The following is a 15,602-nucleotide window of genomic DNA, read 5'->3' on the forward strand; positions in this document are numbered from 1 at the left end:
GATCCAAGTCCTTGCTGATTCTTGCATCATGCCATAGTCCAGTGGTGCTGTCTAAACTTTTTAAAACTGCTGCAATCCCATTATCACCACATGAACAGTAGAGTGCAGGGACATCAGTCTGGTCTCACTTCAGCTTAAAGGCTCCTGCTCCCACTGAAATCAATGGCAAGACTCCAAATAGAGCAGAAGTTAGTGCTATGTCACACTTGAGTGATGATATTTTTAATATTTAATGGAAAGCAAACTGCATATTCTTTGTATTATTATGATATACATCCCACATGCATTATACATAATATGAGGTCATTTAAAATATGTTCAGTCCTGAACACCTTATGTACCCGTAACATTAAAAATCAATGCCAAGTTTGCATGACCCTGCAGTCAGAGTCTGCCTGACCCTGACTCTGCAGACCCTGGTATTTATTAATGGTCTTCTATATTTGTTTTTGAGAAAAAAAAACACTATATAATGCTTCTCAAACAAATCCAGAAGTTTATTGGAGCAAGTTTATACATTTTAAATGAGCAATTATTTCATCATTAGTTGAAAACAGGAAGAAGAAGAAATTGTTCATTAGCACATGAAAATCTTACCCTACCATTAACTTCAACCAACTATAAAGAAGCACTTTTGTATCTGTACAGAACACGTTAATTTTCACTTTGGAAAAAAAATGTATTTAAGCAAAAGAAGAAACTCAAAGTAATAATTACAAAACGTTTGGAATCTCAAATACTGTCCTATGCAGTTTAACCAAGTCAATCACAAGAACTACATAGCACTTATGAAATACAGCTGCATGGGAAATCACCAAAATTTAGGCATAGATTTTGTTGCATACTTGGAAAACAACTAAAAGACTCTAACATTTTGAGCCATAATTTGTTTATATTTCATTGCCCAACTCCTTTCATTAAGATTATTTCAGAATTTTTACTTGTCTTGTCTATTTTAATGTATATTATTATAGAAAAATTCAGGCTAATAACCTTTGATAAAAATACTATAAGCACACCTAGTTGCATAGATGTCATGTACAAAGATAGTAATATTAACAAAAACATAAAATTAGTCAAAGAATAGCATCTTCATGTAAGACATGCAACCTAAATATGTATCTGATGCTTATGCAGTATACACTGTGTGTATATACCCATTTTACACACACACAGTCACCCAATACATACCTCTATAGATTTGGACTAAATTTTATCAACAGGTTCTGATATATTTACTCATATTTATATGTTTTATGTACATTTGTGTTAAAACTTTGGTCCTTTAGAGTTTTAAATGCACATAAAACCCGCCATAAAAAGTACAGTGTACCATTTTAATGCTCTATGCTTTTTTCCCCGTATTTTTGTTCCTGAAGAAATAGCTATCATTTTCTATGGGGCTAGCAATGCATGAAATCACTCTTTTCTCTGTCAGGACATAGTCTGCCTTCATTCTTTGCACAAAACTATTACTGAAATGGATGGGAGCTCTATTAGTACTATGGAGGCAGAATATAGCCTAATTAGAATGCAGTTCCAATTATTTCTACTATTTCCCCATTGGATTCTTAGAGGGATATTGGGCCCAATATTGCTCTGAATGAAAAGCATATTTATGGTTGACATGCCCAATATTTAACTAGCCAAACAATAACTAGGGTTCCAATCTTGTTAAATCCCAAATCCGCTTTATAGTGATCTACCAACAAGAAACAGAGGGAGTTTTCTGATCATAGGTATAAGCATGCATGTGATACAAGTATATTTATAAATATACCACTGCTCTTCCATTCTGCTTGACTTTTCATTCTCAGGAGCATGCTAGACATTCAAATAGGAGTCCTGCATATCACCAGCAAAATTACTGAAAACTTCCATACCTGATGTGCTCAAAAGAATGGAGCAGACAGGTAGAACTGTGTGACAGTGTGATAGGTGTTCCTGCAAAACCAAACTAAAATGATAGGTCTCATTTTAGGCTCACTAGCCTCAATGTTGTCCTTTTAAGAGATTCCTAGGACAGCAAAATTTGTTCAAAGAGCTTCAAAACCAAGCTTTCAGGACAATGTGTACTCAGATGCTGTAGGAATAACACACAGCAAAGCATAAGCTGTAGTGGGATACTGGCACATTTTAAGAGTAGTTATGATTATGAATTATGGTTAGATGTCAGCACACTTCAGTTGGCAACCATGATGCTCTTAAAGTCTATATAGTCACATGAATGCCCCTTCACATCTTTGCATTCAGTGAACAATGCATTTAGGATTGTCAAAAAGCTGCAATCCTTGCATGTTCTCAGAACAATTGTAGGATTAGCTCTGAAATTCACATCTTGGAATGCTTGACCCTGAAGCTGCTAGGCAATAGTGTCATTCCATTGAACTCAGTGGGACTGTTTGCATAAGTAAGGACTAATTGTGGATTGCAAGGATTGGGCCCTAGCTGCCCTACCAAGAAAACAAAACAAGAGCAGTTTCTACTCTTAAACCAGATTTGACTTGTAATGTTTTTGTCACTCTGTCTCTGCTTTTTAATTAAAAGGCAGGTGCTTGATCCAGCATCTAACGAAAAAAATCCATCAATATCTATGGGAGCAGGAGTAAGCCCCAAAAATCCAGTCATGAAGTCCATACCTAGACACCATCAATGGAAGATTTGCCAGCATAAAGACTGCACAACTGGGCCCTCAATGAGAAATGTTGGCCAGGTTCAGTTCATTTCATGGTGGTGTTGAATGGTAAAGCAATACGAATAGTTAAATTTCCAATAACTTATGTGCCTGGTTAACCAAGCTATTCAGAATGTTCGCTGCCCAGTAAGACTGGAATTTCTTCTAGCAATTTCCCACTGTGTTTAGGGCCAAATTATGAACTGTTTTATGCCTTGTGATTTTCCAGGAACTTCAATGGAGGATCAGTGCAAAATATAGCCATTGTACTAATGAGCCATGGAGTTACTCTAGTTTACAGTAGGTGAGGATCTCTACTACCAGTCCTCTATTGTTTTGAAGAAGTGTCTCAATTAAAATTACAACCATGCAAACAAAGCTTTAATTATTTTATAAACGAAAAATGAATAAAGTTAACTTTAGAAAAATAATGGTCATTAGTACTCTTTCCAGAGCAACTGCCCACATTCCACTGCTTTGTATGTCATTAATACTCTTCATAAAATAATTTAGAGCAGTGCAAAATAGTTTACTTAGCAATATGGTACATTTCATGATGACTAGTGCCTTGACAAGCTTAAAGTGCCACACTGTGATACTCACAAGTGCTGTTATTGCACTTGAAGAAGACCTGTCTCTTCTGTGTAACTGGCTCAGGTTGGAATGGGGATGAATTTGGTAGACTTTAATGATTTGGGTGAATCCCTCCACGTGTCCAAACTATCTGTTGGGCTTCTGTTGTTGGTAAAAGAAGTCTGTCTTCTGCTAACGCTGTCAGAATCTTCTTTACTCAGCTTTTGTTTTATTTTTTGACAGCAAGGGAAGCTCTGTATAAAGTCTTGCAGGAGATGTCCACTAAAGAACATGTAGATCCAGGGATTGCAACAACTGTTCAGACTGGCCAACAGAGCAGTGACTGTAATGACAGTGTTTTCAGAATCTATTTTAAAAAAAAAGTATACTGTTTTAGTAGCAGAAGTAAAGGAACATTGCCAACATACAGTTAATTTCTTCATTAACCATTTGATTAACCACTGGTCTGGCTGGGCGCTCTCTATTGGCAGCCCTTCAGATTGTTGTGGGGGAATTCAGCCTCTGGATCCCCAGGTGTTATAAACCCAAGCATTGTCCCAGTCTTGGGGTCCCCAGGCACATTGTTAGAACGAAGACCCTCTGTCTTACACTCTATCTGGAGAGCTGGGATCTCATGGCACCCTGCCCAGCCCCTGTAACCAGTATGAACTCCTCAGGCTCCTCCCTCTCTTACACATACCTCTCCCACAATCTCACCAAAGGTGAGAGACTTCTAGTTTACCTCTCCAAGGGGCCATCATGTGGAAAGTATTACATATAACACAGACATACAGTCCAGAGTTCTACAGTGCTGCTGCTCTTCACTTACTCATATGAGAAGGGGGGAGGGATAGCTCAGTGATTTGAGCATTGGCCTGCTAAACCCAGGGTTGTGAGTTCAATCCTTGAGGAGGCCACTTAGGGATCTGGGGCAAAAATTGGTTCTGCTAGTGAAGGCAGGGGGCTGGACTCAATAACCTTTTGAGGTCCCTTCCAGTTCTAGGAGCTTGGTATATCTCCTATTACCTAGAAATACACAGATCCATACAAAAATAATAAACTACATGCATTTCCCTTCCTCAGTTTCCTCACCACTCCAGATCATTCTTTGGGCTGGAGTCAGGGACTGTCCAGCATTCTTCTGTTACTTGCATGCTGAAACATGGAGTATTCTCCCCTCAACTAGGCCTCTGACCTAGGCTGTCCATGCCCTTCCTTCCTCCCCATAAGTCTTTATTTAAAGCCGTAACTGGTCACCTGGCTTCCTTTGCTCTGCACCTGGTAAATTATCAGTTGAAGAGGGTCCTTGAGTTCTATGACCCTCCTCGTACCTGGTTTAGGAGGAAGTGACACAGCACTTCTAGCCCATAGTGGATACAACAAAGCTGATAGAGCGATTTTCATAGTAACCACTTCATATCAACCAGAATTCAGCAATTGTACAGACAGATCCTCCAAATCATCCTAAGGACACAATCAGGAAGTCCTTAGTCAGGTAAAACTCCAACTGAAGTCAACTGGACTTTTATCTGAGTAAATATTAAGGACTTCTGGTTTTGAATCTAAGAACCCAATACAGCAAAACACTTCAGCACATGTTAACCTGTAAGTGTTAGCAGTCCCATTGACACTGAGGCTATGCATACCCTACCACTTATGTTGGTAATACTCATGTGGCTCAGGGGTGTGAATTAGCCACCTCCCCACATGACATAAATTACACTGACCTAAGTGCCGGGATGGGACAGCTTCTCCTGTTGATATACCTACTGCTGCTTGTTGGTAGTGGATTAATTCCCGTCATTTTAAAGTGAGTACGCTAGAGAGTTTACAGTGGCACAGCTGCAGCTCTCTAGTGTAGCCATAGCCTCAGTGAGCGCTTTGCTGGACGAGAGCCTTAAATCCCAAACCTGAAGTCCAAATTCGATTAGGTAAGAGTGAAATTGATGTCATTGGCAAAACACTAGCTTCAGCAAGGCCAGGATTTCACCCTAAGTTTTTTCTTCCACAATGTATATAGGCCTTGATCCAAAGCCCATTGAAGTCAATAGAAAGACTTTGAATCAGATCCATAATGCTAGAGATCAAAGAAAGATGCTGTTTTTTTCCTTCAAGTAAACTTTGTTATAGAAAAAGCTTCATCCTCCTACTTCTACTAGTTTAATTAAATTGTCAGACTCTTTCAAGTACTTAGTATGTTCAATTAAAAGTGGCTTCACTTTATGAATATTAAGTCTCCACAGCAATATAATCACTGTGTTGTATAGTTCTACAAGGTTTTTAGAATGTCTCTTCATATTAATCTCTCCATTTAACACAGTGAAATACCCTGACAGCTTTTTCCCCCCCATCTCCTTTTGAAATCAAAATTATATTAGTCTGCCTCAAACCTTCAATTCTATTTTTATTCAATCAACTATGTTATGCATTGTGATTTTGGGCTCAACTCCACATTTCATGAGTAATCAGAGTTCCCACTATTGTCAATGAGAGTTTGAAGTACAAAAGAGTGAAGTATAAAAGTACAATACAGTATCATCATCTAAAGTTTGTGGCTTCCAGCTTTCAACTTTACCTATATATGTATGCGTACTTTATAATGAATGAAAATTACTTCTGGAATTTTATCCATAACAAGGGCAAAATGAATTCACTGGGCTATTTCTGGAATAGACTTTTTAATTTAAAAACAAAACAAAGCACACCTGGAGTTTTGAATTTTGGGGAAACATTTTACTAAAATATGTTTGTTCAAATTAATTCAGCAAATATTTTAATCACAATCATTTACCTTTTATTAAATCAGAAAGCAAATGTGACCATTTCCTTCCAGAAGAGCTAATTGTTTACAACCAGCAAATTTATAATCTCTAAAAGCTTTTGTAAAACATTTGAGCTTAGCACTTTTTTTAGGCTGATGATACTTCGATATTTTCCTTGGTTGTGTACAGAGAGCTGAAGTGTCAGACACACTGTGAAAACCTGGGAAGTGCAAAATTCTCTTCTTTTTCTATGTTTCTTGAAAGGTAGAAGTATTACAAGTCAAACATTTAAGTTATCACAGAACTTTCAAGCAGGCACACAAGATGGTTGGCAGCAGTGGTTCTCAAACTTTTTGTATTGGTGACCCCTTTTGAACACCAAGCCTCTGAGTGCGACCCCCCCTTAGAAATTAAAAACACATTTTTTACATTTAACACTAGGTTATATACTAAATTTTAACCCTATTGTTTAAAATGAATTTACTATTTCTCACTGCTTTTAAATTAAGACTAAAACACATTTTATCAAAATTAATTATAAGCGGAAAAGTTATTTTTAAGTAAAATTTTATTTTAATACTTGACAGCAATTAATGACCTGAAGCAGCCAAAAAAAAAAAATTAAAAAAAAAATCAGTGAGCTGGATGATCGTGTTTATTTGACACAAGAAGTTTTATTCTTGGTGTTGTTTTAGAAAGGGCGTATCTGATGTCATCCTTCACATCAAGCCTGTTTCGAGATTTCGTCTTTATTGTGAGAAGGCTGGATAATCCACTCTCGCATTCGTAGGTAGTGGGAAATGGCAGAAGGACTCTCAGGGCCATTTCAGACACCAGTGGGTATTCACTTGCAACTGAGCATCAGAACTGATTTGGAGGCAACTATGTGAATTTTGCTTTCACTTCACCATCATTGATCATGTCAACAAACTATTCCTGAATATCGTCAGTAGGTAACTGCTCAGCTGTCACAATGAAAGGGTTCTTCACCATGGAATGAAGTGCTTCTGGTAGTGCTGGGAAGTAGTGTGAAAACTCTTCATGAAGGGCTCTCAAATGTTCACTGATCGCTGACTTGAGAGCACCATCAATGTTAACTTTCTCCTCTCGCTTAATGAGGAAAGTGTCGAAACATGCCGTATCTGTGTCCAGCTTATTGCACCACAGATCCAACTTCATCTGGAAGGCTTTGATTTTATTAGTCAGGTCTATTAATGTTGAAAGTTTTCTCTGAAGTGACACATTGAGATCAGTAAGGCCACCAAAGATATTAACTAGGTATGCCAAGCAGAGAAGCCATTTCTTGTCACTGAACATTTTGTTCAGCTCTTGTTTCTGTTTTCGCAGGAAAAACTCTGCCATCTCTTCACAAAGTATAAAAATGTTCTTTAATGCGCGTCCCCTAGAAAGCCATCAGCTTTGAGTGTGTAAAAGTAGACCTTCATATTCACCACCCATTTCATTGGAGCTCTTGAAAGAGATGACTATTCAGAGCATAAGCTTTAATGTAGTTCACTGCTCGTATAACAACATCCACCACAGCATTAAGGCATATTGGCAATGTCTTTGCAGCTAGGACTTGACGGTGGATTCCACAATGAGTTACAATCACATTAGGTGAGACACACTGTACCTTCTGCTGAAAGCCAGACTGTGCACCCATTATTGTTGGAGAACCATCAGTACAGGTACCACAAAGATTTTTCCACTCAATGCCATTGCTTTCGAAAAAAGCATTCACCTTATTGAAAATGGGCTGTGGTTGTTTCAAGTTGTTCACAGAATAAGAACTCACCCTTAACATCCCCGGCATTAACATCCTGTACAAATGCTATCAGTTGCACGCAGTGAGTAACATCAGTAGTTTCATCAAGTTGCAGGCTGAACATACTGAAAGCAGAATGTTTAATTTCGTGCACAACTTATTTTTTGATATCTTCAGATATCTCACATATTCTGCGTTTCACAGTATCATTAGACATGGAAAGCATATTCTGTTTTTTGGCAGTATCATTGCCAACCATAAGTGCCACAATATCTTTGCATGCCGGCAGAGTAAGCTCCTCACCTACTGTATGCGGCGATTTGGTAAAGGCAATTCGTAGTGACACAACATAAGAGGCCTCCACAGCTGAGGACATTTGCTGTCGGAAACTTCCATCAGCATCAAGCCTGGCCTTCTTTGTTGCTGCTTCTCTGCGTTTGAAAAAAACCCACATTTTGATTTTTATGCTCAGAATGTCTAGTTTCAAGATGTCACTGCAGTTTGCATGGTTTCATTGATTCAGCAGACAAAACTTCACAGCAAACGGTGCATTGAGGTTTTTCAATACCAGAAGTGATGATACTGGTAAAACCAAGTTTAATGTAAGACTCGAGAAACTTTCGTTTTTTAGCAGTACACGTGGCCATTATTTTCAGGAGAAAGTTTGCACTTGTGTGTCTGACTGTTAATTAATAAAGTACTTGTTCAGCTGCTAAAGAATCAAGCCCTCTAATGCTGTCTCAGTACCAGGGCCAGCCATAGGAAAAATGGCACCCTGGGCAAACTTCTATTTGGTGCCCTTTCTTTGGAGGTGGAGCAGAGCTAGAGATAGAGTGGAGTTGGTGGTGAAGCTGGGCTGGAAGAGCTTGGGGCTCCGAGGTCTGCATATGGTGGTGATGGTGGCTCACAACCAAGTGCCTGGCCAGGCTCACAGTAGGTGGCGGGGCTCACAACCCTGTGTGTGGCAGGGCTGGGGGTTAACAACCTTGTGCCCGGCTAAGCTTCCAGCTGATAACCCTCAACATGGCCAGGCCCCGCCAGACAACCCCAGTAGAGGGGTCAGGGCTCACAGCGTCCTGGATGCCCCAGCTCAGGGCTCACAGCCCCTCTCCTGGTTGGGGATCACAACACCACGCCTGGCCGGGGTTGGGGCTTGCAGCCCCACACAGGGATCGGGGCTCGCAGCCCCACAGCAGGGCCGGATTAATCTTTTGTGGGCCCCCATGGAGGCAATGGAACATGGCGCAGGGAAGTCAGTCCCCGGAGTGAGGGGCTGGCCAGGGGCAATGGGGCATGGTACGGCAGGGGCAGCCCCGCTCCGCTCAGTGTGAAAACTGGCAATGCCAGATGCACACTGGCCCACCCAGCCCTGTGCTGCCAGCATACCCCTTCAACCATGGGGGTGGGCTCATGTCGTGCCACACAACTCCCAACGCCCCCCCCCGACTCTCTATGTCCAGCGTCCCCCCCAATGCACAGCGCTCTGCACACTACCACCCCACCCAGCACCCCCCAACCCCAACCACAACTGCCCAGCACCCCACACAGACCCCCCCGCCACTTCTTAGCAGTCCAACATGCACAGATTGCCCCCACCTCTACTGTCCAGTGTCCTTCCCCACAGCCCCATCACCACAATTACATAGCGACCCCCCGCCCAACAGACCTCCACTGCCCAGCACCCCAAAGCACACAAACCTCCCCCAGTCCCCAGCACCTCCCACCCCCTCACATCCCAGCATCCTCCTCACAGACCCATGCCCTCAAGCCCTGCCCCCAGGCCCTGCTGAGCCAGCACAGAGCAGGGATCCCCCCCTCCCAGCACAGTGCTAGCGGGCAGGACAGCTGATGCTCGGGAGCACAGAGCGGTCCATTCCCCTGGGGCCCCATCCAGCCCTACCCACCTGGCGCTGGTGCCACCTGTGGCGGAGGTGGCGTTTCCTTGCGTGGGGGGGAGGGTAGCCATCAACTTCCCCAGCCCACCACTTCCACAGAGCGACAGGGAGAAGCGCGCCCCGCCCCCAGAGAGCCCGAAATGGATGGTCACTGGCCCAGACTGGCAGTGGCTGAAGGCCCCTCTCTGCCAGGGGCAGAGAGGAGCCCTCAGCTGGCTGCTGGCCGAGAAGAGCAAGCAATGGATGGGAGGAAGGAGTCATGGCACAGGTGCTGACTTTTGGTTTTGCTGGTGGGTGCCCCATCCTAGCTCCGCCTCCTCCCCCAAGACCCCACCCCCACTCAACCTCTTCCTGGCCCTGCTCTGCCCCATCCCCCTAAACCCCCCTGAATTCTTCCAGCCTGCTGACCCCCACCCCTAAATGCCTCCCACTTGCCACTCACTCCTTTCTGCTCTCTCCTGCCTTACGGGCAAGGTGTGTGCGCTGGAGGGTGCTCTGCCAGTTTTGAGGGGAGGCTATTTTCAGCATATTTATACACTTTCATTCTAGTTATTGAATGTGTGTCTATCATTGGTATCTCCCCTTCCTGATGTTTCCCACTTCTTGCTCTCCACCTGTGTCCCTTTGCCCACCTTTCTCTCTCTCTGCTCCCCTTTCTCCTGGTGGCTGTCTAGCGGCCGCTCCCCACCATACACTCAAAGAAGCTCTGTCTCCCCCCAGCCCCACCCCCTGCAGCCAGCCCAGAAACTGCCCGCCCGGACACAGAGAGAAATTTAATTCAACAGCCCAACAGAGAAACGTCCCATTCATTCATCCTGCTGTGTGGCTGCTGTGTCACTCCAGCTCCTCCCCAGCCCCACTGTGGCAGCCCACCCCTGCTTTGAAGCTCACTCGCTGACTCCCTCACAGCACAGTGCAACTTTTGTGGGAGGGGAGCCCCTGGTGGGACCATGGCCAAAGGTGGGTGGAGTGGGGGGTTTGCTTCCTCCTCCAGGCTGCTGCAGCCCAGCGTCCTGATGCAAGACGATCTCAGAGGTGTCCCAAGGTGAAGCAAGGCAGCATCTCCTGACTTGAAGCTGATACGGGGGCTAGGTGGGGTGGATGCAATGGTAGGAATTCCCTGGGAGCTGAAGGGGGGCGGGGTGTGGATCCAGGAGAAGGAAATCAATCCTTCCTGATACGGGGAGGAGGGGATGCTGATCTGGGGTGCAGGGGGATAAACTTCCTCTCTGGGAGGAAAAGCCACTCAGGCAGGCTTGATCTGGGTAGGAGGGAGAGGGAAGAGTTGGAAACAGCTTTGAGCTGGGCAACCATTACTTTGCCAGGCATGAGAGCCAGCCCTGGAGACGAGCCCGTAGGGAGGATGCATATAGAAGTACTGGTGGGGTGTTGCCCCCTCCTGTCCCTCCATGCACGGGGAAAGGGATGCGGAGGCCTGGGACCTGGGTCAGAACCGTAGGGGCTGGGAGCTCCCAGAGCCTGCATGGGAAGGGTCCGTCCAGGCACTGGCAGGGGCCAGGCTGGGGGAGGCTGCTCATCTGCACCTGGGGCTGCAGTGAAGCCCCTCTCACCTTTGGCTGTGGCTGGGCACACCTGACTGGCTGCAGGGAGCACAGGGAGGGGGCAAGCTGCTGGCCCCAGCCCAAGTTCACTCATCAAACACAAGGGCAAACTTTTCTTAAAGGAGCTATGTCCTTTGGTTTGTCCCAGTGCCCAGCACTAAGGGGGTCCGCAGCTGATTTCTCCTGGTTGGAGAGGGGCACAGGTCCTGGGGGAGACACTGGAGTGGGCTGAGAATGGCTGGCTCAGTCCTCAAGAAACCCCCCAGCCCGTACTCCCCCCAGCAGCCCCCAACGGCCAGCCGAGAAGCTGCCCACCCATCTCCCCCCAGCCCCAGCCGAGAAGCTGCCCACACCCCATCTCCCCCACCAGGGGCGGCTCTAGCCATTTCGCCGCCCCAAGCACAGCGGCACGCCACAGGGGGCGCTCTGCTGGTCGCCGGTCCCACGGCTCTGGTGGACCTCCTGCAGACGTGCCTGCGGATGCTCCACCAAAGCCACGGGACCAGCGGACCCTCCACAGGGACGCCTGCGGGAGGTCCACCGGAGTCGCCTGCCGCCCTTCCGGCGACCGGCAGAGCGCTCCCCGCAGCATGCCGCCCCAAGCACCACACCTCTGTCCCCTACCCCTCCACAGCTAGCACAGAAGCTGCCATGCCCTGGCTGCTTGTCCCCCTAGCCCAGCTCCCTCTGCCTTGAAAGTTAAAAGGACTCTCACTTGCCTGCAGTGGGAGGTGGGACCCTGCTAGGAACTTCAGCAAATGCAGGGAAAACAGCTAATAGGCAGGGACTTTGTGCCAAACAGCTGATTGGCTGCAGCCAGCCAAAGAGCTGATGAGGGCTGCTGCCTATGCCAAATAGCTGATTGGCAGTTGCCAACAGCTGATCTCTTGTGGGTCATGGGGTGGGGAGGAGCCCTGGGCTGGCCAGCAGAGTGGAGTGGAGTGAACGATGTGGGAGAGGAGCTAGCTGCTCTCAAAAGTGAGCAGGGCCACACCAGGACCCCTTTTGAGTTTGGGCGTAGCACCACTGTAAATCCAGTACTGCCCCACAGCCCCACTCCTGGCCAGGGTTGGGGTCTGGGCTCACAGCCCTGCAGCCCCATGGAGGGTCAGAGTCAGGGCTCGCAGCCCCATGTGGGGGTCAGTGTCGGGACTCGCAGCCCCGCTCCTGGCCAGGGTTGGGGTCACAGCTCGCAGCCCCACACAGTTGCTGTCAGGGCTTACAGTTCACAGCTGCGCGCCAGGGTCAGGGCTCGCAACACCCTACATAACCAAGTTGCAACCTCCCGAGCAGGGTCAGCTTTATTAACTGCGGAGCCCAATTCGAATACCCGGCGGCAGTCCGGGGCTTCGGTGGCACTTTGGCAGCGGGGGGGGCGGGGTCCTTTGGTGCTGCAGAAGACCCAGAGCGGACTCCCCACCACCACCGAAATGCCGCCAAAGACCCCCGGAGCAGACCCCCACCACCACCACCGAAATGCCGCCAAAGACCCCGGGAGCGGACTGCCGCAGGGTGAATTAAAAAAGGCGCCTAAGGTGCGGGGCCCGATTCCAGGGAATTGGGCGAATCGGCCTAAAGCCGGCCCTGCTCCCAAGGGTTTGCAACCCCGTTTGAGAACCAGTGGTTTAGAACAATCACTTAAAACAAAACAAACACCAGAAACCTCTAGTTACTTTGTAATAGAATGAAGTTTAAGAGGATTTGTTCATGTCAATTGAACATTGTGTTTTGATCTAACCCAAGCAAAACAGCAAGGCATTGCACCCAGTCCTGCAGTTCTTATTCATGGAAGACACTCATGGAAGTCAGGGGTATTTGTCCATGTACTGTAGACTGTAGAATCTTCCCTAGATCTCTAAAGGGCCTGACTCTGCTCTTATTGACTTCAGTGAGAGCAGGATTAGGCTCTAGGTTTATACCCCTCCCAGACACAAACTTCAGAAACTTTTTTAGGCACATGATGATTTTTATTCAACATGTTTCCTTAAAGAAATAATTGAGATGGAGACAAATCATGCCATCAGTTTTTCAGCAGAACTCCACATTTGTTTTACAGGGGAGAGTTGCTTAAAAATCAAAAGCCCCTTTATCCAAATTGTTCCTCAACAACTGAAACAGCGGGGTTTCCTTGTCAGAGCTGGCACTGTCATAATAGCAACTATCAAGGGCAAACTATTAACTGTAAAAAAGGCAGGGTTTGCTGCTCTGAGTGAAACTAAGGTGATTTCCCCATTATCATCTAAAGAGCTAATCCTTGGTCTGGATCGCCCCTCTGCTCCCCCCAACACACCAGAAGGCAGGGGAAGTACTTTACGTCTCTCTCTCTCTCGCTCTCTCTCTCTCTCATAATCTCTTCTGAGATCACACTCCGGTGTGAGTGCGGAGTCACTCCGGATGGCAGCAAGGTAAACCAGAGCACCTCCCTTCACCTACCGATCCAGGAGAACTGCGGGTCCCAGACGGACCACATCTGGACGGTGAAGAAGGGCGCCCAGCAGACGATGTACGCCGAGACGATCACGAAGGTCATTTTGACGGTGCGGATCTTGGCCCGGGAGATGGTCTTGACGCTGCTGACACACGGCGTGGGCAGAAGCCCCCAGCGGAAGGCGCCGTCGGGGGGCCCAGCCGCTGCCGCCCCCTGCTTGCGGCGGGCCCCGCCGCCCCCTTCCCCGCGCCGGCGGGTCTTGCCGCGGATGTTCCGCCAGAGGTGGCCGCAGATGAAGCCGTAGCAGGTGGCCAGGACCAGCACGGGCGCCACGAAGATGCCGGCGGTGATCCAGGTGACGTAGGCGCGGGGCCCCCAGGGCTGCACGAAGTGCGCCCAGCAGTCGTAGACCTGCGAGCCGCGCTCCACCTCGCTGAGGGAGAAGATGAAGTACTGCGGCGTGCTGAGCAGCAGGCTGAGCGCCCAGGCGGCCGCCACCATGGCGTGCGGCCGGCGGGCGGGCTGGCGCAGGGTCTGCAGCGGGTGGCACACGGCCACGTAGCGGTCGGCCGTCATGGCCACCAGCAGGTAGGCCGAGGCGAACATGCCGAAGACCTGCAGGTGCTTCACCACGCGGCACAGCCCGTCGGGCCCGTGGAAGCGGTAGGTCACCTCCCAGCACAGCTGCGGCAGCACCTGGAAGAAGGCCACGGCCAGGTCGGCCAGGCTGAGGTGGCGGATGAAGAGGTGCACGCGGGAGGCCTTGCGGGCCGTGCGGCGCAGCGCCAGCAGCACGAGGCCGTTGCCCACCAGCGCCGCCGCGAAGGTCAGCGCCAGCACGGCGATCTCCAGCTTGGCCAGCTCCTCGTCCCGCCCGTACGGGTCCCAGCCGGCCGCGCGGCTCGCGTTGGGGGCGTCGGAGCCGGGCGCCGGGCTGGGGCTGCTCCCCGCCGCCGGCCGCCACTGGCTGCCGTTCCCGCCCGGGGGCGCTGCCCACGAGGGCCCGGGGCTGGCGGCCGAGCGCATGGTGCCGCCCGGCGGGACCCTGCCCTCGCACTCCCCGCTCGCGCCGCTGCCGCGCTGCCCTGACTCCCGCCGCCTCGGCTGCCCCCAGGTTCTCTGCGAGCGAGCGCCAGGGGCCGGTGCCTTTATCCCGCGGGGCGGGGCGGGGCGGGGCGCGCCGGTCTCAGAGGCTGCTCAGTGCCAGCCGCCCCCTCCCCCGCTTCCCTTTGCAGCAGCGCGGCTGCCGCTGGGCGGCTGCCCCGGGGTGCAGGAGCTGAGCTCGCTACCCCCTGTCCCGTCCCCCATAAGTACCTTCCCCCAGCCCCGCCCGTCCCCGTTACCGTGCGCCCCGTGGTTGTGGACCAGGTTCTCTTCCCCCGTCGGTCACTCCCTGGGGGTCGCTTTTTTCTCTGCCCAAGGAGAAGGAGGGGAGCGGCCCCCTGCAGGGGGATGGGCTCTGTCTGTCAATGCAAGGAGGGGAGGGCGGGGGGCGATCGGCACCTTCACTCCTTAGTCTGGGGAACGCCCTTCGCCTGCCCCTCGGTCCCCAAAAGGTGTGTGACTGCGCTGGGGAAGCGCTGCTGAGCGGGGCAGCAAGAGGGAAAGGATCAGAGGCAGGCAGGGAGAAGAGCGGAGAGAGACCGTAGCATACAGGTGTGGGGCAGCAGAAGGAGCAGGACACGGGGCGGGCAGAGGCAAGGGCAGGAGAAGGGGTAGAGGCAGGCTGGAGCGTGGCGGGGCAGTGGCGACATCTCGCCGGGGTGTAAGAATAAGAGGAGATATGGGAGTGGGAGAGAAAGGAACCGGGCACGAGAACAGCGTCGGAGGGACGGGAGAATGATCTGCTGGCTGTAGGGATGCAACCGCTCTGCCTCTCCACGGTGGAGCCTCGTTTTTGTCCGGGGTTGTATCGTTGCTTGGAAGATTCTTCTAGGCAGGGG

At 49.1% G+C, this 15,602-nt stretch overlaps 1 protein-coding gene across 1 annotated transcript; it reads right to left on the reverse strand.

The window, feature by feature from the left end:
- Positions 1-604: 604 nt before the first annotated feature.
- On the reverse strand, positions 605-14,743 carry AVPR1A (arginine vasopressin receptor 1A). Its single transcript, XM_044980825.1, has 2 exons — positions 13,665-14,743; positions 605-3,614 (listed from the first exon to the last, which is right to left on the reverse strand). Exons 1-2 carry the CDS (start codon positions 14,683-14,685, stop codon positions 3,328-3,330), a joined length of 1,308 nt encoding a protein of 435 aa, XP_044836760.1. The 5' UTR covers positions 14,686-14,743; the 3' UTR covers positions 605-3,327.
- Positions 14,744-15,602: the final 859 nt, after the last annotated feature.

Source organism: Mauremys mutica, chromosome 1 (assembly GCF_020497125.1).
Source record: "Mauremys mutica isolate MM-2020 ecotype Southern chromosome 1, ASM2049712v1, whole genome shotgun sequence".
Lineage (NCBI taxonomy): Eukaryota > Metazoa > Chordata > Testudines > Geoemydidae > Mauremys > Mauremys mutica.